Below are 21042 nucleotides of genomic sequence, written 5' to 3'. Positions count from 1 at the left end.
CTTCAGATTGAAGATATGTAAAAACCCTTTTTAGCTGCCTACGAATGAGCCACATATCCCAGTTAAAATGTTGATGTTTCCCAGGACACTGCTTTAAGCCTATGTTTTCCTTGTTCTCTCTAGCTGATGATGACTGTGGGCCTGCTGGCCGTCGTCGTGTACCTCTACACAGTTGTGGCCTTCAACTTCTTCCGCAAATTTTATAACAAGAGTGAGGATGAGGATGAGCCAGATATGAAGTGTGATGATATGATGACGGTAAGTTTTTAAAGTTTATTTCATTTAAGAATGATATAAATCTCTCAGAATTTTACAGCCCAGGAACAGGCTATTCAGCCCAACAGGTCTATGCCGGTGTTTTTACTCCACGTGAGCCTCCTCCTACCTTCATTCATCCACCCCATAGACATAGAAACATAGAAGATAGGAGCAGGAGTAGGCCATTCGGCCCCTCGAGCCTGCTCCGCCATTCAATGAGATCATGGCTGATCATCCAAACTCAGTACCCTGTCCCTGCCTTCTCCCCATATCCCTTGATCCCTTTAGCCTTAAGAAATATATCTAACTCCTTCTTGAATATATTTAATGAATTGGCCTCAACTGCCTTTTGTGGTAGAGAATTGCACTCTCTGGGTGAAGAAATTCCTCCTCACCTCTCTCCTAAATGGCTTACCCCTTATCTTTAGACTGTGACCCCTGGTTCTGGACTCCCCCGCCATCGGGAACATCAACATGTTCCTTTCTCCTTTGTGTACTTATCTAGTTTCCCCTTAAATGCATCTGTACTATTCACCTCAACCACTCCCTGTGGTAGTGAGTTCCACATTCTCGTCACTCTCTGGGTAAAGAAGTTTCTCCTGAATTCCCTGTTGGATTTATTAGTGACTATCTTCTATTGATGGCCCCATTCTTGGACTCCCCCACTAGCGGAAACATCTTCTCTCTACGTCTACCCTGTCGAACCGCTTCATAATTTTAAAGAGCTGAAAAGGTTCCTTTGTCAACCAGCATTTACAATTAACACAGATTAATTTTCACTTTCCTTCAATTAATTTTTTTTTCGCATCCTTAACTTTTTTCCTCCTTCTCTTCCCTCAGCCTCCTAGGATGCATCCCATCCGGTCCTGGTAACTTAACAACTTTTAAGTACAGACAGCCTTTCTAGTACCTGACCTTTATCAGTTTTCATCTCACCCAGTATCTCCACTACCTCCTCTTTCACTATGACTTTGGCAGCATCTTCTTCCTTGGTGAAGACAGATGCAAAGTACTCCTGCAAGCCATTTCCCAATGTTCTAGCATTAAGGTGTCCATTATTAATTATGACCATACGAACAGGGCATTCAGGGTCGATGGGCAGTGGTATTTATACGTAGGTTCATTTAAAGGGCATGATCTTGTAACGGTCAGTGCATTTCAGCCACTTCCTGACTGTTGTTGAATTTTTTGGTTTTTTACCTTGCTGGCACCTGTTTTCTCTCAAACCTTTGTGCCCACTGTTTTCATATTATTTTGGCCCTAACACCATTATTGCTACCAATGGGTTTATCCTATCTGAGGAAAAAGAGGAGGACCAAGGGAAGGATGTCAGGATCCACAAGAGATGCTCTCTGCCCACCCACCTGCAGACAGAGGTTTGGCAGATGATTCATACAACTATTCTCAAAGGAAGTTGGAGCAGCAGACCCGATGGTGCAGGAAACTCTCTCTTAACCGGCACCTAAATATCCGGAAATCTCTCTTAACTGGCAAAATTCAGGAGTAGGTTCAGGTAAGTTTTACTATATATTAGTGGCCGTGTAACTGGGGTTCCTGGATCTGTGGCTGTGTAACCGGGGCTCCTGCACCTGTGGCCGTGTACGGGGCTCTCGTACCTTAGTAAGTATACCTCTCTGTAATCCGGACTTTTTGATCAACCGGCACCACGCCGGTCCCGTCGGTGCCGGATAAAAAAGAGTTTCCTCTATCACTAAAATATGTAAATGCCTGACTAACCTTAATCTTTGCTTCCTCATACAATCAGTGGCACTGCATGAAAGACAGCATGCCAGGGTAATCCAGAGCCAATGAACTCTCATTGGCTGCACGCACCGAGATGCTGTCAGCCATTTCTGCAGATCCTGGAACACCTACCTGGCAACGGCTGTGGGTCATCAGACAACCGGTTGTAGAATTGCGCCATCTGTTAGAAGAGCACCTGCAGCTATCATGCAGCATGAGACTGGCACATCTAATGACGGTAATGGTCAGCTATGGCCTGAGCCTTGGCTTCACCTCCTTACAGGCATGCTACAATGCTGACCTATGGGCATGATGGAGAAGTCACAGAAGACATCCTTCTTGCAACCACCTAATGCAGCACCACCTCCGTAACAATGAAACATGATGCTGGGCTGTGCCATTATTAGCCAACCGGTTCATCCCTATTCCTTGTGTTTCCTTTCCCTTAATTTTTGCCAGTTACTTCTTTGTTTAAACTACAGCACCACCCAGCTACCTTGCCACATCTTACTTGCACGTATAATAAGATACTTCATATGTTAATTTTTTGTGAATGTAAAAAAAAGTGTGATGAATTCAGATGGCTATCCTAACAAATAGAGGACTAGGAAGCTGCAAGGTGATTGAAAATGACCTGTTTCACTTACTTAGCTGCCAGCTAGAAATAGATTTTTTTGGTCACAGGAATATAGCAGCTGGGATTTTCTGGTGTAGGTGCATTTTACACCCAAATGGTTAAAAAGAAAAGCATGTGTCTGCAACTGACATGATTTGAATCAGCCCAGACTGATGAAGTGAAAGCCTCCTCTTCTGTCCTGGCTTCCGTGTAAAATGAATTTGGACAATTTCAGTCCCGCTCCGAGTGGGCCTACAGCACAAAACGGCCTCTATCTTGGCACTAAATTGCGTTTGTCGCTCAGAGATGGCTGGTGTAAGAAATGGGAGAAATGCTACACTAGTAATGGGGATGATCTTCTCGAGTTGGGGTTTGAGGCAGTGCTTTACTTTGGGAGCGCTTGAGGCTGAAGCAAGAGTTGAAAATACCTGAAAATCGAATTGCCCCATTCCTCCAGCACTAACGTTGGGTACGGTAACTTGGTAGTTCTGGTACTGGGTTGGCAATCTAGAGGTTCAAATCCCATCTTGGTAAATTGTGAAATTGAATCCAACAAATGTAGTCATTCGTGGGCTGGCACCAGAAAAAAATGACCATGAAAGCTGTTATAGTGTTCTAAACACCCAACTGGTTTATTAATATCCTTCATGGAAAGTGCCCACTACCACCCCTACCTAGTCTACATGTGACTCCAGTCCCACACTATGTGGTTGACTCTTTATACCCTCAGCGCAACTAGAGATGGCCAATAAATACTGCTTTGCCAGTGAGGCCCACGTGCCAAGATCTTTGGTGCGTTTATTATTTTTTCCTATAAAACAGAGTGTAAACAGGGAAGGCTGGAGATGCTCGAGTGGTATTGTGCAAGAAGGGGTTGGCCGCAGTTTTATTTTTAATTCACAGATTTACTTGATGTAAACGAATGCCAATGGGTCTTAGTATTAAGAATATGAATGACCTCGTCATCTCCACAGCAGCACCTACAGGCAATCGGTGTACATTACAGCTGTAAACAGTCTGTACTACAGTACAGGTAAAGCAGGTGCAGGAAACTCTCGTTTAAACGGCACCTAAATATCCGGGATTCTCTATTAACCGGCAAAATTCTCGCTCCAATAACAACACCTCAATAACCGGCAATGTTGCTGAGTCCGGGTCTCCCGCAGTGGCCGAGTTAGTCAGTGGGGGTAGTTCTCCAAACTGCCACTACTCGGCTTCTTGGTGCTGTCGGGAGTCGGAGCACCTCAATACCCCTGCAACAGGAGTCTGACTCTCCCGCGCTGCCGGGAGTCTCTTCTGATCCGCCATTTTACAGGGGTACTGTGTGTCTCCCACGCTGCTGGTAGTCATTGCATTGCATTACCCTCAACTGGCAGTACTGTACTTAATCAAGCATCTTCCACCATCCATTTAACACAACATTCTGTAGGTGCGTACCCAATTACTGTATACTGCACATTTCTTGATTATTTTATTTTTCTTTGCTAAAAATAGCCTCGGTAGATAACCCTCTCCGTCATCCGGAAATTTTGATAAACCGGCAACACGTCGGTGCCGGATAAAAAAGAGTTTCCTGTACTTTGTACTTTCCTGCACAGTCTGTGCACCATTCAAGCCTGTAGGATACTCACCGTCAAAGTTTGCACCAGTATGCTTGTTGTATGCATACGGTGTACCAACTGTATAGCATTTATATCGGGTACATGTGCCATTTCTTTGCATAAATCATCTATTTGAGGAGCTAAACAAACATGTCCTGGGTGATCAGCTTCTACCCTCAAAAGTCAGGTCAGGTGAGTACACCACTTAAGACACACAAGAGTCATGCACTGCCAGTAGGGTTATTCACTGTGATGCAGCTGTAGACCTGCTACATTACAACAGCAACTACCCTTCAAAAAGTACTTTATTGGCTGTGAAGCGCTTTGGGACGTCTGGTAGTCGTGAAAGGCGCTATAGAAATGCAAGTCTTTTCATTTTTGAATTGGAATGATCACAGAAGAGTTGAGTGCTCTCCGGTCATTTCATAATCCATCTCCAAATCTAGAAGTATATCTTGGTCAGTTTTTCTTTTGTAAATAATGATGTCTACATAAAAGATTTATAAATTTGTTAATTGTTTTAGTATGTTTCGATTGGGGATTATTTTATTTTCTGGTGATTCGCTCGGAGACAAGTTGTGTGAGTTTTTTCTTCCCATTGAAAACAATGGAAGCAGAAGTGCATGAGTAAGATGTATTATTTTTCAGACTTCTATTGTGTCACTGTTATTCAATAGGAGTGTGAATTAGGAGGTTTTTATGACAGGTACTGACCCAATTGTCAGGTATGATTCAGTAAGGACATTTCAATGAAAGTGACACAGACTTGTCATTCCTACCGATCTGTGCACCGAGTGAGCTGATTGGAAATTTCACTCGTCCAACTTGCACCGAGTGAAACCGATTGTGTTTATAAGTTGGAGGGGCTCTGCTACTGTTCTAACCTGTATCCCTCTTCCACCCTACAGTGTTACCTTTTCCACATGTATGTGGGTGTGCGAGCTGGAGGTGGCATTGGTGACGAGATTGAAGACCCAGCCGGGGATGACTATGAGCTCTACCGTGTTGTCTTTGACATTACTTTCTTCTTTTTTGTCATTGTTATCCTCCTGGCTATCATCCAAGGTATGGCCCAAGGCTTACTGCAAGACATGTAATAACCTCTCATTAAAACACTGGGAAAGTAGACTCAGATTAAATAAACATTGATTCTGAGGTGAAATGGGATGTTCGTCTCCCAACACCATAGAACAGAATCATAGAATGGTACAGCACAGAAGGAGGCCATTCGGCCCATCGAGTCTGCGCCGGCTCTTTCGAAGAGCAATCCAGTTAGTCCCACTCCCCCGCTCTTTCCCCATATCCCTGCAATGTTTTTCCTTCAAGTATTTATCCAACTCCCATTTTGAAGGCTACTATTGAATCTGTGTCCACCACCCTACCAGGCAGTGCATTCCAAATCTTAAACATCCATTGCTTAAAAAAAAATGTTTTTCCTCATTCCAGTATCAGTTTCAACCCTAGCTTCAATGGATTCTTCGTCACTCCGGTCTTCTTTTGTGGTTGTTGCTGTTTCACAGTCAGCTCACTTGGTGGTGCAATGGGGCATCTGAGTCACACTCCTGCATTGCTTAATGCAATTTATTTTCTTATTCCCCCACCCCCATTCAGTTAAATTTTAGAATGTATATATTCCAAACAAACCAAAGGAAATGTCTGATGTAAAACAGCTGGTGACGCTAATCCTCCCTCCTGGGGGGCTACTGACTGTTTGAACCATAGTTCTCGCCTTCCAGTGTGGTTTTGGGATCAAGGTCTCCAGATAACTATGAACGAGGAAGGCCATTGGTCCCATCTTAATTCATCCATCCAGAAACACCCTACAGTACCCCCATTGCAGCATCCAATTGTTTCCTAAATGTTCCGGGGTTTCAGCCACTTTATCTGGGAATCTCTGCCATCGCTGATCACTCTTTGTGTGAAGAAGTATTTCTTGATATCAGTCCTAAATTTTCCTGTTCCCAGTTTGAGCCTGTGTTCCATTGTCCTATTCTCACAATTTACTTTAAATTGATTTTCTAGATTTTCCTTTCAAACACTCTTAACTATTTTGTATACCTCGACACCTCTGACTACTTATAAAAGAGAAAAACAAACAAACACTACACCCACTTATCTAGTACCTCACGTCATCAAAACATATCAAGCAGCTTCATGTTTTATTTTGGTGTGGGAGTACTGTTACCGAGGTGAATTAATCCATTCCGTGCCAACAATGTCTCACAAGCAAGAATAAGGTGAATAAACTGTTTTGGTGCTGGGGGCTGAAAGAATAGTATTTTCCAGGACATCGGCGAACTCCTGCTCTTCTTCAAATAGTGCTTTGGCATCATGAACGTCTAGCAGGCAGTCAGTTTAATGTCTTATCTGAAGGACAGCATTTCAGTCGAGCCATGCACATTTTAATTTTCTTTTTAGAAGGGGACGCACACAATTTAACATTTATATTGGGGTGGAATTTCCACGCTGTTCTCCCAACCACCTGCTGTAACCTGGTGAGACTGTAAATGGCCATTTATGCCGTTGCTCCAAGCTTTCAGCTGAAGTTACAGCAGGAGAATCTCCGCAAAAACTTCCAGGCGATTGTCAGTGCCAGTGCACCAGCCATGCCTACACTGCTCCCAGGCACCAAACATCAGTCCGCAGTAGGCCACCAATAGGTGTGCGAGAGTAGCCTGGGCTGATGCTCTGTTTTTTCTTTTCTTTCCCTGTTTATGGGAAAGCACCCGGTAGACAGGCAGTGCCGCAACACAGCTGATATTGGGAGTGCAGCACATTGGTGGGAGGGAAGGTTCTGAACACCAGCCTGCTTCCTACCCCAATATGGGGGAAAAATTCGGTATCGCCCCATTTGAGGCGCCATTATCGGCTGTGCACAAAGTTTAGCGCCTGGCACTAATTATCGCCTCCGACAGCAAACTTGGCTTTTATCGCCCCTGGAGGTGATTGGAGCGCTAAATCAGGCGCTTCACACCTGTCTTAAGGAGCAAAGGCCGAGGAGCGAGGCGCTACCTCAGAGCGCTGGCGAAGCAAGGAAGGGCAAATCAAAATAAACCTGCAAAGTGCTGCTCAGTACCCAAAACTCCTTCACACAGCATTCAATCTCTCCAGAAGTCTCTCTCTCTCTCTCTCTCTCTCTCAGAATGCGTGGTGCAAAAATGTCCCGACAAAAAAAGGCAGGAAGCGGTCGCCTGTAAATAAATCGCTCCCCCAGTCCCTTTCTGACAGCAAAACGCTCCCCTCAACCTGTCGTTGCTAGCAGCAGGCGGTAAGGCAGGGGGCGCCACTCAATATCCGGTCCGGGGCGCTAACGAGGCGTTGCGTACTCGACTGACGTCACAATCTGCCGGCGCAGGAGATCGTGGCGATAGTGTTTAGTGCCGCCGCAAAATGTCTAGTTAATTTCGCGAGCGGCACAAACATCGCCGCGCCCGGGCGCAAGTTGCTTTGCGCCCCATTAGCGCCCTCTTAAGGTGCTAACGGGAGGCGCAAACAACTGAATTTTTCCCCCTAAATATGAGAATGTTTTTGTAGGACTGTAGTATTTATAGAAAAAATTTATAATTTCATTAAATATTTTGATACCGTGTAGTTCATAAATGAAAAGCAGTTCTGCTTTTGTTTTACTCTTGCTCGCTTCCAAAAAGGAATAATTGATTTTTGATTAAGAATTTGTCTGTGAATGCCAAATAGACCTTTGTGCGGGTGAAGGAGTGACAGCATCATATTGTTTCCTTCCTCAGGTTTGATTATTGATGCCTTTGGTGAGCTGAGAGATCAGCAGGAGCAAGTGAAAGAGGACATGGAGGTAGGAATAGGATAAAGTAGCTGCTGTCTATCCATCCGTTTTTCACTGTAATATCTTTCTTATATGGATGAATGTCAAGGAGGTGTCAGATTAAATAGAAACGAGTAGAATGGTGGCCCAATAGCAATGTTTTATGGTTTGTGCAATGGGGTTTTATGGCAAGGATGGCTTGCAATGATTTCCCCTTTGAGTTGTGAGTCTTTGCAAAGTAGTTTGGAGGAGGTGTCAGGAGAGGAGATTTTTTTTCCTCGGAATGAAAAATGTTTCTATTAAAGAACGGGGGAGAAATTTTGAACTTATCACAGAGGTGTAAAACCAGCATTGCGGGTCGGGCAATGGAACGGAAAATAGTGCGGTTTCTATAACGGGCACCCAGTTTTACACTCCAACGGTAAGTTGAAAATTATTCCCCAGGATTGACAAAAGCCTGGGAGAGAGCATCAGGCACAGGATGATAAGTGGTGGGCGGGGAAAAAACACAAAAAAAGTAAAATGTTTTTATTGAGTTAAAGTTTCTACGAATTCTGACTATAAGAAGTCTAAATAAAAATGCAAACATTTTATTTTTGACTCCTATTGATCACCTGCATAGAAACATAGAAGATAGGAGCAGGAGTAGGCCATTCGGCCCCTCGAGCCTGCTCCGCCATTCAATGCGATCATGGCTGATCATCCAAACTCAGTACCCTGTCCCTGCCTTCTCCCCATATCCCTTGATCCCTTTAGCCTTAAGAAATATATCCAACTCCTTCTTGAATATATTTAATGAATTGGCCTCTACTTGGCATCAGTGAGATAGTACAGCCGAGTTTGTTCTAAATCGGAGGACAGGAAGTGCATGGTGCTGTAAGCCTTAAAGGTGCAGGATAAAGTCAGCAACAGCAGTCAAATGGCCTGCATCCACCCAGTGCACCAAAGTGCTACCAAATTTACCCACCTGAGGTATCCGAAGGCGCAGTCCCGCAACTGCTACCCAGTTTACCGGGCAGTCTTCAGGGCAGGCGTCCACCCTAGAAATAGCCCAGAAGGTGTTGTGGTGTCACCTCCGTATCATTTAAGTGGTGTTGAAATGTCCCCACCTGTTTCGGGCAGGAGCTGCCTACCCTCACCATGATGGACCCTCAGTGCCTGACGCACCTTTCCTAACGGGATGGAGTCCTGGCATTACAGGCTCCTAACCCCTGTCAAGACAGGCCTGGAAAATCTTCCCTGTGCCTAGCGACTTGGTGTTCTTCAAAATATATATATACAAAAAAAAACCTCTGTTACTATCGGTGGGTTTACAATCCATCATCTGTTGTCTTGGAAATTCTCACTGCTTCCAATTTTCGTCATTATGGGCATTACTGTAATATGGGGAGTAGTTCTGCCAGTGTAGAGCCATGCTAGTAGCAAGCAGGAGTTGGGGAATTGAGGCTATAATTGAGGTTTTCCTGCCGCTAATGAAACTCCACACCAGCAGGGGAGTCTCTCAAAATGATCCATCTGAGCCTGTGCGTATTCCTCTGTCCATTTGCTTTTCGACCTCATGTTGGCGCCAAACCTTCAAAGAATTCTATTAACTTGTGTTGCAGTTTTTCTCAGTACTCTGTGTGACATGGCTGTGTGGTAGCGGCTTATATCTAGTGCTGTACTTTTGTTTTGAGAATCACCTCTTTGTTTCTGTTTGATTCAACAGACCAAATGCTTCATTTGTGGAATTGGCAGTGACTACTTTGACACAACGCCGCACGGGTTTGAAACGCACACTTTGGAGGAGCACAACTTAGCAAATTACATGTAAGAAATCAGTTTGGCAAATACTTCTGGTCTGTATGAGCCGTAGTTTTAAAAATTGTTTTAATATGATATTGTAGGAATGGCCAAATTCCTATCTAGAGATTGAGTTCGACGCAGGCAATCAATCAAAAAGGTTTTTAATGTCAAACTAACGAGTTTAAACAGATTGATGCAAGAGAACTATGAATACAGATCTTAACAGGTCGGAGGCTCCACGAGGACTGCCTGGGCGGTCCCGTGGATGGCGTCATGACATCATCACGTTTTTCCCGCGTTTGGGTGATCACGTGATTAGCGGCATGACATCATCGCGTTTGCCCGCGCTCTTAAAGGGGCCGCGCACTGTACATGCAAACAGTATATACAATGGTACAGATTTAGTCTGTAGCTAACACATCGTTAAAGGGAATTATGTACAGTTGTTCAGAGTCCCTCAGTGGCTCTGCCACAATATATCATAAAATCAGATATGTAAATGTATTCATCCCTGACCTCCGGGTACCGGCTTCCAGTAGCTGTTGTGCCAAGTCTCCGAGTTGTCTCCTCAGCTGTACGACTGGCACGTGTAGGTTGCAGCGTGATTCATCTTCTCACAAAGTTTCAAGTTTGCAATCTCTCTGTTTCAGGTTCTTCCTGATGTATCTGATTAATAAGGATGAAACGGAGCACACGGGTCAGGTAAGTTGTCTTTGTGGCCTCGGCTGAGTGAAGTGTTTGCACCAGTAGCACTTGGCCTCAGTAATGAAAATATTGTTGAAAGTTGTTTGTTAACTCAGTAGGCGCCCGAGCCAATATCCAATTATTTGCTCATAGTGGAACTATAATTTAAAAAAATTAAAACTTGAGCATGCAGTCAAAATTACAAAAAGCAGACACATTTGGAATTGCATAAAGTCACCATTAATACCCCTTTTAAAAGTCAATAGCACCGTTGGTAGATTAGATTGGCTTACAAGAAAATAGCTTCACTAAGGATAAGGGCCTAGAAATTCAGTTGGCTGCGCCAGCCGTTAGCGCCTTAGGAGGAGCAGATCTTGAGCGCTAGGCGCTTAGCGCCCGGGCGCAGCGCAATCTGCGCCTCGCCCCAACTTCAGTAGACATTTAGCGCCGGCTCAGCTGCGCGCGCAGATCATGACGTCATTTCGTCGTGCAACGCCCTTTGTGCGCCCGGAACCGGAACTTCACTCGCGCCGCCCCATTGTGCGCTGGGTGGCCCTAACGACTGTGAAGTAGAACGGTTCACAGCCGAGGCGGGCCGCGGGGAGCGCAAATTAAAGGGCACTTACCCTGCACTATAAAGGGCAGCCATTTTGCAGCATTCACTCTTGTGCAACGGATTTTTGGAGAGAGACCAAGGAAGAGAGCTTACTGCTTTGGCCCAACACTAGGACAGGTATTTTTGGCTTCAGGCCAGAGCTTTGCAATTATCTTTGCCTTCATTGAGATCTCAGTGTTTGCCAGCATATTATGGGGGCTGCATTGGGTGCCAACGCTGAGTTTCAGCCTTCTGTCGGAAGGGCTTACAGACGCCGTGAGAGAGTGGCAGCCCTGGCTAGACGCAGAGGGGGCAACAGGCGTCGCCAAGTGAGGCCTTACCCACCCAGGGTATACCGCCAGCAGTTCTCCTATCTCAACATGTCTGCCGCGCAGTGTGTTAGGAGGCTGCGATTCAGAAGGGAGGTGGTTGCAGACATCTGCCAGCTGCTTCACAGAGATCTGCGTCCACAGCTGATGCGCAGGACGTCTCTGTCGGTGGCAGTGAAGGTGACGGTGGCTCTCAACTTCTATGCCACCGGCTCCTTCCAATCCGCTGCTGGGGACATCGCTAACATCTCCCAGTTCGCCGTGCATTGCTGCATTCGCCAGGTGACCAATGCCCTTTTCAGAAGGAGACGTCAATTCATCTCCTTCCCCATGACCCTGGACAAGCAGCAGTAGCGTGCAGTGGGATTTGCAAGAATAGCGGGCTTCCCCATGGTGCAGGGCGCCATTGACTGCACGCTTTGCGGGCACCTCTGGAACATGCCGAGGATTACCGCAACCGGAAGGGCTACCATTCCCTCAACGTACAGCTGGTGTGTGACCACAGGCAGCGCATCCTAGCTGTCAATGCCCGCTTTCCAGGCAGCAGCCACGATGCCTTTATCCTGTGACAGACAACTGTGGCTGACATGTTCCAGGCACAGCCTCACCCAAGAGGATGGCTTATCGGGGACAAAGGCTATCCTTTGTGTACCTGGCTCATGACCCCGCTCCGCGCGCCCACGACCCCTGCTGAAGAGGCATACAACGAGAGCCATCAAGTGACCAGGAACCTCATCGAACAAACAATCGGCGTCCTGAAGCAACGGTTCCGCTGTCTGGATCGCTCCGGGGGAGCCCTCCAGTATTCGCAGGAGCGAGTCTCCCAATTCGTCGTCGTTTGCTGCATGCTGCACAACCTGGCTATCCGCAGGACTCAGGCACTGCCACCTCACGTTGGACCACCACCTCAGGAGGAGGAGCATGAGGAGGAGGAGGAGGAGGAGTACCAGCCCAGGAGGGAGGCAGAAGGTCCAAGGGCCGCCCGTCGGTGGCTTATTGAACGTCACTTCTAGGCCCCCTGTCAGGGAATGGCTTGTGCCAATGAAAGAACATGATTGCAGCCGCTCCGCAAGCCCTCAGCCGGTTAAGACAACAAACACTTCAAAGATCAAACATGGACAATGTGAATAAATAAAATGGTTTATTGTACAAACTCAGGGCCCTTCCCACATGAAAACCAAAAACACACGAAACCCCCAAAAAACACTCACACGCATGACTCACTCCCACAACCTGGGGAGGATTAACAAAAGATGTAAACAAAAATGGCCTTCATCCTCAGCCTTCACACAACACCCATTCCAAAAAACACAACATTTGGACACACCCTCTACTTTGTGTCCCGCGAGGGCGATGCCTTCTGCAAACTTTGGCGGCCCCTGGACGCCCTGCTCCTCCTCAAAGTGAGGCCAGTGGCTGCTGCAAGGCTGGGGGAAGGCTCCTGAGGGGCACATGTCGTGACGGCAGATGCCCTTGGGGGTCGGCCTAGACGAGGTCTGGCCCTCGAGGGGCCAGCTGGTGAATGCTGCAGCTGTGGCTGGCCAGCATCAGTCGCTGCAGCAGCTCGTGCCAGCTCCACTGGGGGAGTGGCAGTGGCGGCTGGAGGAATGGGGGCAAGCTGGCGGATGGCAGGCGCTCGCTGGTCGCCTGAGACACTGGCACTCGCCCGGGCCAGCACTGCAGCATGCGCAGCAATCTGCCGAGGGACAGACCGCTGTGCTGCTGCAGCGCGCCGGGTGCCCTGGCGATGCCGGGCTAACACAGCAAGTGTGGCAGCAGTGAGTGCCCGTGTTGCCCTGTTCTGTGACCGCATCAGAGCAGCCAGTGACTGCACGGCACCACTGATCACCTGGCCAGTCGCTGCCAGAGAGGCCCCGAATTCGGTCACACTCCGAGACAGGGACTCGATGGCCTCAGGCATCCGTGCCACTACCCCCATGAGCTCCGTGTGCCGGCGCTCCGAGTCCGCGGACAGGTCCTCGAGGCGGCGCATCTCCTCGGCGTTGAGCGTCTCCGGACTGGAGGCCAGACTCTCCCTGTGGGGAGAAGGCCGCCGAACTGCCCGACCCTTCCTGCGTTGCTGGACGCCGCTGGGGAGAAGGCCGCTGAGCTTCCACCCCCTCCCGCGTTTCTGCAGGCCGCTGGTCCCAGGAGCTACACTCCCCTCCGACACTTCCCCCACGCTCCCCTCCAGGGAAGACATCTCCCCTACATTGGCATGGCTTGCCGCGGCTGAGGGTTCCCCTGATGGGCCGCCTTCCTCTTGCTCCTCCTCCTCCTCCTCTTCTGAGGGGCTGTCACTGGCAACTTCAGGGACCTCCTCCTCACCATCTGAAAGCAGGAAGGCACAAGAGTAGCTTTAGACTGAGGAGAGGGCGTCAGCGAGGGATGCATGAGTGGTGGCATTCAGCGCATTGGTCGGACAGTGGCAAAGGATGTAGATCTGATGCGCAAGTGGGACGAGGGAGGTCCAAAAGGTGATGTCCTTACCATTGGTGCCCAGAACAGGGTCGGCATCTCCAGATGCAACGGGGCCAATCACCCGGGCACCCATGATGCGCTCCACGCGCTGTTGCAGCTCGGTGAGCGGCTGGATCTGGGGTCCGCCTCCCCCGGTCGCAGTCCGGCTCCTCTTATTATTGGCCAGCTTGGCCTGCAAGAGAAAGGACGGCCTCTAAGTACAGTGTGTAGCCCTGATCTTGTGTGCACTGCCTCCCATGGTGGAATAGCCTGGCCAGTGTGTAGCCCTGATCTTGTGTGCACTGCCTCCCATGGTCGAATAGCCTGGCCAGTGTGTTAAGTGCACAGTGTGCAATTGATGTTCATGACTGTCCCATAGCTGCTGGATGAGGGCTGGCCATTAGGGCTTTCAGGTCCCTTTGCCCATAATGTGAGGTGCACATGCAAGGATGAGGAGGACACAGGAAAGGGTACTCACCCTGACAATCCTGGCGAGGTCATTGAGCTTTTTGCGGCATTGTACAGCGCTCCTGGGGACCTCACTGTTGGATGTCACCCTGGTGGCGACATGCCTCCAGGCTTTCCGGTAGACGCGGCCCGGCGGCTTCCTGCCATTGTCCGGAAACAAAATATGGCGTTTCTTCTCCACAGCGCTAACCAGCACCCTCAGAGCATGCTCTGAGAAGCGCTGCGCTCATTCACGGGCCTTCTCCATACTTTGAGGCGCTATTTGGGTCCAGCAGCAGTGTTCAGGCCTAGCTGGAGGGCTGCAGTGTCCAGGGCGTGGCAGCAGACCAACTCGACCCTTCCCCCTTAAGAGCTGGCCAGCGCCAGGGTGTCTGCTGTCAATCAAGAAATGGCCGCACCTGTGCTGCGCCCGGCCTCGGCGGTATCGCTCAGCACCTCCGACTTAGCGCCTAAAGAGAACCGTGCATCGCCAGTTTTAGCGCTCGAGCAAACTCTTAGGGCGAAGCTAATGAATATCGGCGAAGTGGCCTCGAATTTGCGCCGGGCGCAAACTTTAGCGGCCGCCCGACTTTACCGCCCCAAAAGTGGCTATAATGAATTTCTAGGCCCAGGAATCCACAGGCTGGCTCACTATTACAAGTCAAGAGGGTATTTCCATCCAACTGGAAGTTCGAATCCGCCACAGGTTGAGCACTTGTAGCTGAAGAAGTCTTTTCATTGGTTTATTGAATCTGAAAATAAAGTGCTTGCATCTCGTCAGCCGTGGCTCAGTGGGCAGCACCCTCGCCTCTGAGTCAGAAGGTTGTGGGTTCAAATCCCACTCCAGGGACTTGAGCACAAAATTCTAGGCTGACACTCCAGTGCAGTGCTGAGGGAGTGCTGCACTGTCGGAGGTGCTGTCTTTCGGATGAGATGTTAAACCGAGGCCCCGTCTGCTCTCTCAGGAGGATGTAAAAGATCCCATGGCCACTATTTCGAAGAAGAGCAGGGGGAGTTCTCCCCGGTGTCCTGGGCTAATATTTATCCCTCAATCAACATCACTAAAACAGATTATCTGATCATTATCAGATTGCTGTTTGTGGGAGCTTGCTGTGCACAAATTAGCTGCCACGTTCCCCACATTACAACAGTGACTACACTTCAAACAGTACTTCATTGGGATGTACAGTGGTCGGTCTTGTTAAAAAAGAAGTTTAAATGTTATCAGGAAGTGGTTTACTGCTATCTGAAGCTTTAGCACTGATTATTTTATTGCAGTTGCTTAAAGTAAATATTAAGTCTGGCCTGTTACATTCCGAAGAGCTGTGTTTTCTCTCACTGGATGACGTTCAGTCGATTTGTGATTATATCTTCTTCAAAAGATTACGTTTGTGATCTAGTCACTGAAACCTACTGGAGTTTCAACTGTGGGTTACTGGGTAATGAAACTTCACCATATGAAAAGAAAAAAAAAGAAAGACTTGCATTTTTATAGCGCCTTTTGCGACCACCGGACATCCCAAAGCGCTTTACAGCCAATGAAGTACTTTTAAAGTAGAGTCACTGTTGTAATGTGGGAAACGCGGCAGCCAATTTGCGTTCCCACAAACAGCAACGTGATAATGACCAGATAATCTGTTTTTGTTAATAATTTGGCAAATAATGGGCACCCGTGAGTGATTGATTGCAGACAGTAATCTTGGTGAAGGGCTCAGATGATGTCCCCATGGTAACATCACAACCTTCGAATTATTCCAGGATATTAGTTTACCCGCTGTTAAGTATACTGTGAAGTTCCTGGAGAGGGCTTTATTCCATGTTGAGTCTCTGGTTTTGCTGCTCTGTGCTGTGTGTGTCACCGATACACATTGCTGTTGCCTGAAGCTTAAGCAGTTGTGTTATCGTTAACTGTTACTTTATTGCCTGACAACCTGTTTATGTTGAAAAGAATGAACACACTTTTTTCCACTGTGACCAGTTCCTTTGGGGTATTTGAATATTTTTATTTAAACAATAATGAGTTATGTGCACATGTTCAAATTTGAAGACGGGTGAGCAGGTTGGCTCCCCGTCCCCTGTCCCGCATCCGTTAAACCTGGAAGGGGTCAGGTTTGAGATCTTTTACATCTTTAACATCTCACCCAACCCAAACCCGCCCATTTAATGAGGGTTAAATTACCCCCCTCCCCCCAGGTTAGTGTCAAAGGTCTGAGTTCTGTGGAAAGGCTGAAGAAATGTGGGCATGATGTCTGAGACGTGACCTTGCAAGAGGCTTTTAAGCTGTTTAAGAAAATGGAAAAGGTAAATCTGGAATATTTCAGTTAACTAGTGGACGTAGGATAAGGGGACTATTCTCAATAGTAAAATGTAAATTTTAGACTAATATCAGGAAATTCTTCTAAAACAAAGAGTGAGCAACCTATAGCCTTCCATTAAAATGAGTGGAGATGAAAACACTGGAATCTTTTAAGAAATACTTGTATGCTGAAATGGGAGATTTTAGGATCTTTCTCAGTGGATAAACCGAGGGGCTGACTTGCCTTCCTCATCCGGAACTATCTTAGAAAAAACGCTCATGAAAATCGCCTTTTTTTAATATTGCCAGCAAGATGCCGGACAGAGGGAATCTCAGCGTTACAATACTGACCAGAGAATTTCTGACTCCATGGGGGCAATTTTCTTCCCCCTCCTTTGGGGGGGAATGGGGCAGTAGCGCGATCTGAGCAGTAGTGCAGCACTTGCCATCCGTTTGCGCCAACATCTGGGTCTCCGCCATGTTGGTGGGGGCCTTTGAAATGGGCGGCCCAGGCGCCCAACCGGAAATAGGCGACCGCCTCATTAGCCCGTACAGATCGGGGCCCTGTGATGTCAATTCTGAAGTACCCGTGGGTGGATGCACTTGGTCCCACAAAAATCAACTCTGCCCCAATTCCTGACCCTTTATGGCCATCCCACGGGATCGCTTTCCCCCCCCACCCCCCCCAACCACCTCTTTACTTGCCTGCACCAACTGGAATCCACGGTGGAGCTACTGGATTTCCTGCCCGCTCAGATCAGCGAGCCACTCCAAAAGTGCGAGCAGCTCGCCGACAAACGCAACCGAGGCCGGACCATGAAAGTCGTTTCGGCCTTGGAGCGCTGGCAGCGGCTGCCCACCCAATGGAAGTGGCCGCATGAAAATCTACCCCCCCGTGTCGCTAGAGTGAGCTGAAGGCCGACCCCGTCTTGTCCTTGTGTGTTGCAGGAATCCTATGTGTGGAAGATGTACCAGGAGCGATGCTGGGATTTCTTCCCTGCCGGTGACTGCTTCCGGAAGCAATACGAAGATCAGCTGGGATAAGAAAGTCTCTGCAGCTGAAGAAGCAGCTGTCGGAATACTGCGCTTGTAACGACTTATGAATTCTACCTGGATCCTTGCTAAAGCTTGTGGCATGAGAGCCGCCACTTTTACTGTGTGACAAATGCTTGTAAAAAGAACAAATACCTAAAGTGGATTTTGTTATATATACAGTTTTTTTTAAACAGAACACCTGGACCGGACTTGACCACATATGTAAACTGGACATGCTGCTTTTGCACACATAACCCAGTAAATGAGCCTTGATATAGATTTGTACATCGAAAAGCCTGGATAAATATTTTGTGTAACTTTTTTGTGAATGGGGAAAAAGGTTGAAAATAAGTGCCTTAGCCTTATCCTGTAATAAGTTATATAGAACGAAGGCCTTTTTATCTTTTCTGTCGTGCTGGTACATTGGGGTGCCACATTTCTGCAACCTTTGGTAGTATAGTTGGAACCATAGCAACTGCATCCTACTTCTGATAATTATTTCAATACCAATCACTGAAATAGCTATTTGAATTCAAGCAGCCGTATTGTACTTGCAAATATTAACGATCAGTGTTATTCGGTGTTGAGTTCCCAAAACCTGCCTATGGTCATCAAAAGACATGCTAACTAGAGCAGGCAATGCGTTCAAAAAAAACCCCCCAAATACATGTACTACAATATTTTTAACTCTATACCTGACCGTTCCCACCTGAACAGTGTTTTTAGATAAAGCCCTGAGCACCTGTTTATAATGGATTACCAAAACAGGGGCACGGATACCAAAGTTGGCAGTAAGGATTCACCCATATAAAGACAGGAATGTACATTTTTAATGGATTTTTAAAATGTGCTCTCCAAGCTTAAATATTACATTGGAGTCCTGAAAGTTGAAATATTTATTATAACTAAAATAATTCACTTTGTGGAGGTATCTTTAATCAAGTATTTATTTAATTTGCTATTTATGTTGTCTCAAACTGCTACTCATATCTTTTCTAAGTTTATGATCTGTTTGATGCAAGTTACTTTTGCTCAGACAGACCCATCTTGTGTATAAGAGGAGTGTATTGTACAAGTCATTGAGCAGCCTGCTATTAGATATTTTACCACATGTGCTACATCTAGAATAGGTATATTCAATGCTTTGGTGGTAGACCTTTCGAAAGTGGCTGCAAAGGTTTCTTTCTCATAAGAACATGAGAATTAGGAGCAGGAGTCGGCCACACGGCCCCTCGAGCCTGCTCCGCCATTCTGTAAGATCATGGCTGATCTTTGACCTCAACTCCACTTTCCCGCCCAATCCCCGTGTCCCTTGATTCTCCTAGAGTCCAAAAATCTGTCGCTCTCAGCCTTGAATATACGCAACGATTCAGCATCCACAGCCCTTTGGGATAAAGAATTCCAAAGATTCACAACCCTCTGAGTGAAGAAATTCCTCCTCATCTCAGTCTTAAATAGCCGACCCCTTATCCTGAGACTATGTCCCCCTAGTTCTGCTCGGTGTTACAGAAGGGGTGATGACTATAGCGCTTAGAAGTCCAGTTTTGTTTGCAATTTTCATTCAAATTGAACATTTCTGCAAGGATAGGAATGCAGTTTTATTCCAAGTTGGAATTGAACATTTTTTTAATCCCTCGGGAATGTCCCTCTCTAAATGTAAAAGCCACCCAGGAACAGCAGATGAACACATACCTCACACAACGTGTTCACATAAATCCAATTGAAAGTTTTTTTTTAAAACATAGAGGAGCACTTATATGCTGCAAACTGTTAATTATCGGAAAACTCAAATGCAGTCTTGCTGATATGAATGCACTTTACAAATAAGGCTAAAATCTCGTTCTGTGGCCTTTCCTGTATAGTGTTCAGGGCCAATTCTTCGCTCTGAAAAATATTAAAATAATGTAGGTTGCATTTCCAGAGTTGTAGTAAAATACAGTGGCCTAGAAATTGGTCCCTGTCAGTGGCAACAAGCAGGCGGTATTGGATGAAATTCAGTGCCTGATATTCAATTCCATTGCAGTCAGTGGGACTGAATGTCAGACACTGTGTATGACGGGCAGCCGACCCAATAGCGCCCGTTTGGTGCCACTGCCCCACATACATTTCTAGGCCAACAAATCAAATTATGTGAATGGATCAAAGGCGACATGAGATAAAATTAAACTTGCTTGAATGTCTGCACTAATTATAACCCATGAAAGGTTTAACCCTGCGGAAACCGACTTAGTCTCCCATCTCCACTTGCACAAGTAAAAACTAGTTTGCTAGTTAATCATTGTTCAGCTATATTAAGCAGGGAAATTCAGCAGGGCGGCAAATATGCCTTCTGACGGTGAAAGAGTTCTAACAGTTCAGTTTGATTAAGCAGAGATCTATAATTCATGTCAGACAATTTTGTTTTTCATTGTATTGAGAAATTGTGGAGGAATCTAGAGCATTGACAGACTCTTGCGAAGCAGATTTACAGCGCGAAGCAGTGTTACAACGCCATGCATTTCTAAATAAACTGGTTAAACTCTGCAAGCTATTTTTCTGCATTATAGTCTCTCATTTTCTGAATGTCAGACAAAGGCAAAAACTGAAAAGTCGATTTGTGAATGAAAATAAAATTGAAAGCATTTGTATCTGTTCAGGCCATTTGATATCCTCCGGTCAACCTTACAGGAAACTCATCGAGGGTGAAATTGATCTCCGGCCGTAACTCAAACCCTTTCTTCAGCAGCACCTCCCAAACCCACGACCTCCACCACCTAGAAGGACAAGGACAGCAGGCGCCTGGGAACACCACCACCTCCAAGTTCCCCTCCAAGTCACACCATCCCGACTTGGCAATATACAGGAAACTTTCTGGTATCCGGCACGGACGGGACCGACGTGGTGCCGGTTCAGCAACAATTCTGGATAACCGAACGCTATAGTGAAAGATACGGACCTTAGAGCTCCGTATGAAGCAACAAACCCTGTTGCTTAGCTTCAGAAGAACGTCCACAAGGTGCAAGCGTCTCTGTAGCTTAGCAACAGCTGCAGCCAAACCCTTGCCTTCCTCAATTTGTTGCTGTGCAAGTAATAAAAGTTACCTGAACCGACTCCTGAATTTTGCCGGTTAACCGACATTTCCGGTTATTTAGGGGCCGGTTAATCGAAAGTTTCCTGTATCACCATTTCTTCATGGTCACTGGGTCAAAATCCTAGAACTCCTGCCCTTACCGCACTGTGGGAGCACCTTCACCACATGGACTGCAGCAGCTCACCACCTCCTTCTCAAGGGTAACTAGGGAGGGGCAATAAATGCTGGCCTTGCTGGCGATGCACATATACCAAGAATTAGGCCCCGATTTTAATTCCAGGTGGAATCCCCGCTCAAGCCTGAGGTTAAAATTACAGTCAGGTCACAATGATGTCATCGGGCCGC

At 47.0% G+C, this 21042-nt stretch overlaps 1 protein-coding gene across 11 annotated transcripts in view; it reads left to right on the top strand.

Annotated features, from left to right (window-relative positions):
- The window catches only part of LOC147096861 (ryanodine receptor 1-like), a 461451-nt gene extending 441294 nt beyond the window's left edge, over positions 1 to 20157 (top strand). For 10 of the 11 annotated variants that reach the window (XM_085973559.1, XM_085973551.1, XM_085973560.1 and 7 more), the window contains 6 exons: positions 124 to 258; positions 5127 to 5283; positions 7962 to 8026; positions 9705 to 9805; positions 10432 to 10483; positions 17541 to 20157. In XM_085973559.1, coding sequence (XP_085829685.1) covers positions 124 to 258; positions 5127 to 5283; positions 7962 to 8026; positions 9705 to 9805; positions 10432 to 10483; positions 17541 to 17636 — 606 coding nt within the window. In that variant the 3' untranslated portion in view covers positions 17637 to 20157. The remainder of the gene's footprint in view (positions 1 to 123; positions 259 to 5126; positions 5284 to 7961; positions 8027 to 9704; positions 9806 to 10431; positions 10484 to 17540) is intronic. The other variant, XM_085973561.1, reaches the window with a different exon arrangement.
- Positions 20158 to 21042: the final 885 nt, after the last annotated feature.

Source organism: Somniosus microcephalus, chromosome 34, assembly GCF_052327205.1.
Source record: "Somniosus microcephalus isolate GS21.2 chromosome 34, FLI_Smic_1.0, whole genome shotgun sequence".
Classification (NCBI taxonomy): Eukaryota; Metazoa; Chordata; class Chondrichthyes; order Squaliformes; family Somniosidae; genus Somniosus; species Somniosus microcephalus.
Note: the sequence above shows the minus strand (reverse complement) of the source record. Positions and strands in the feature narration are given on the sequence as shown.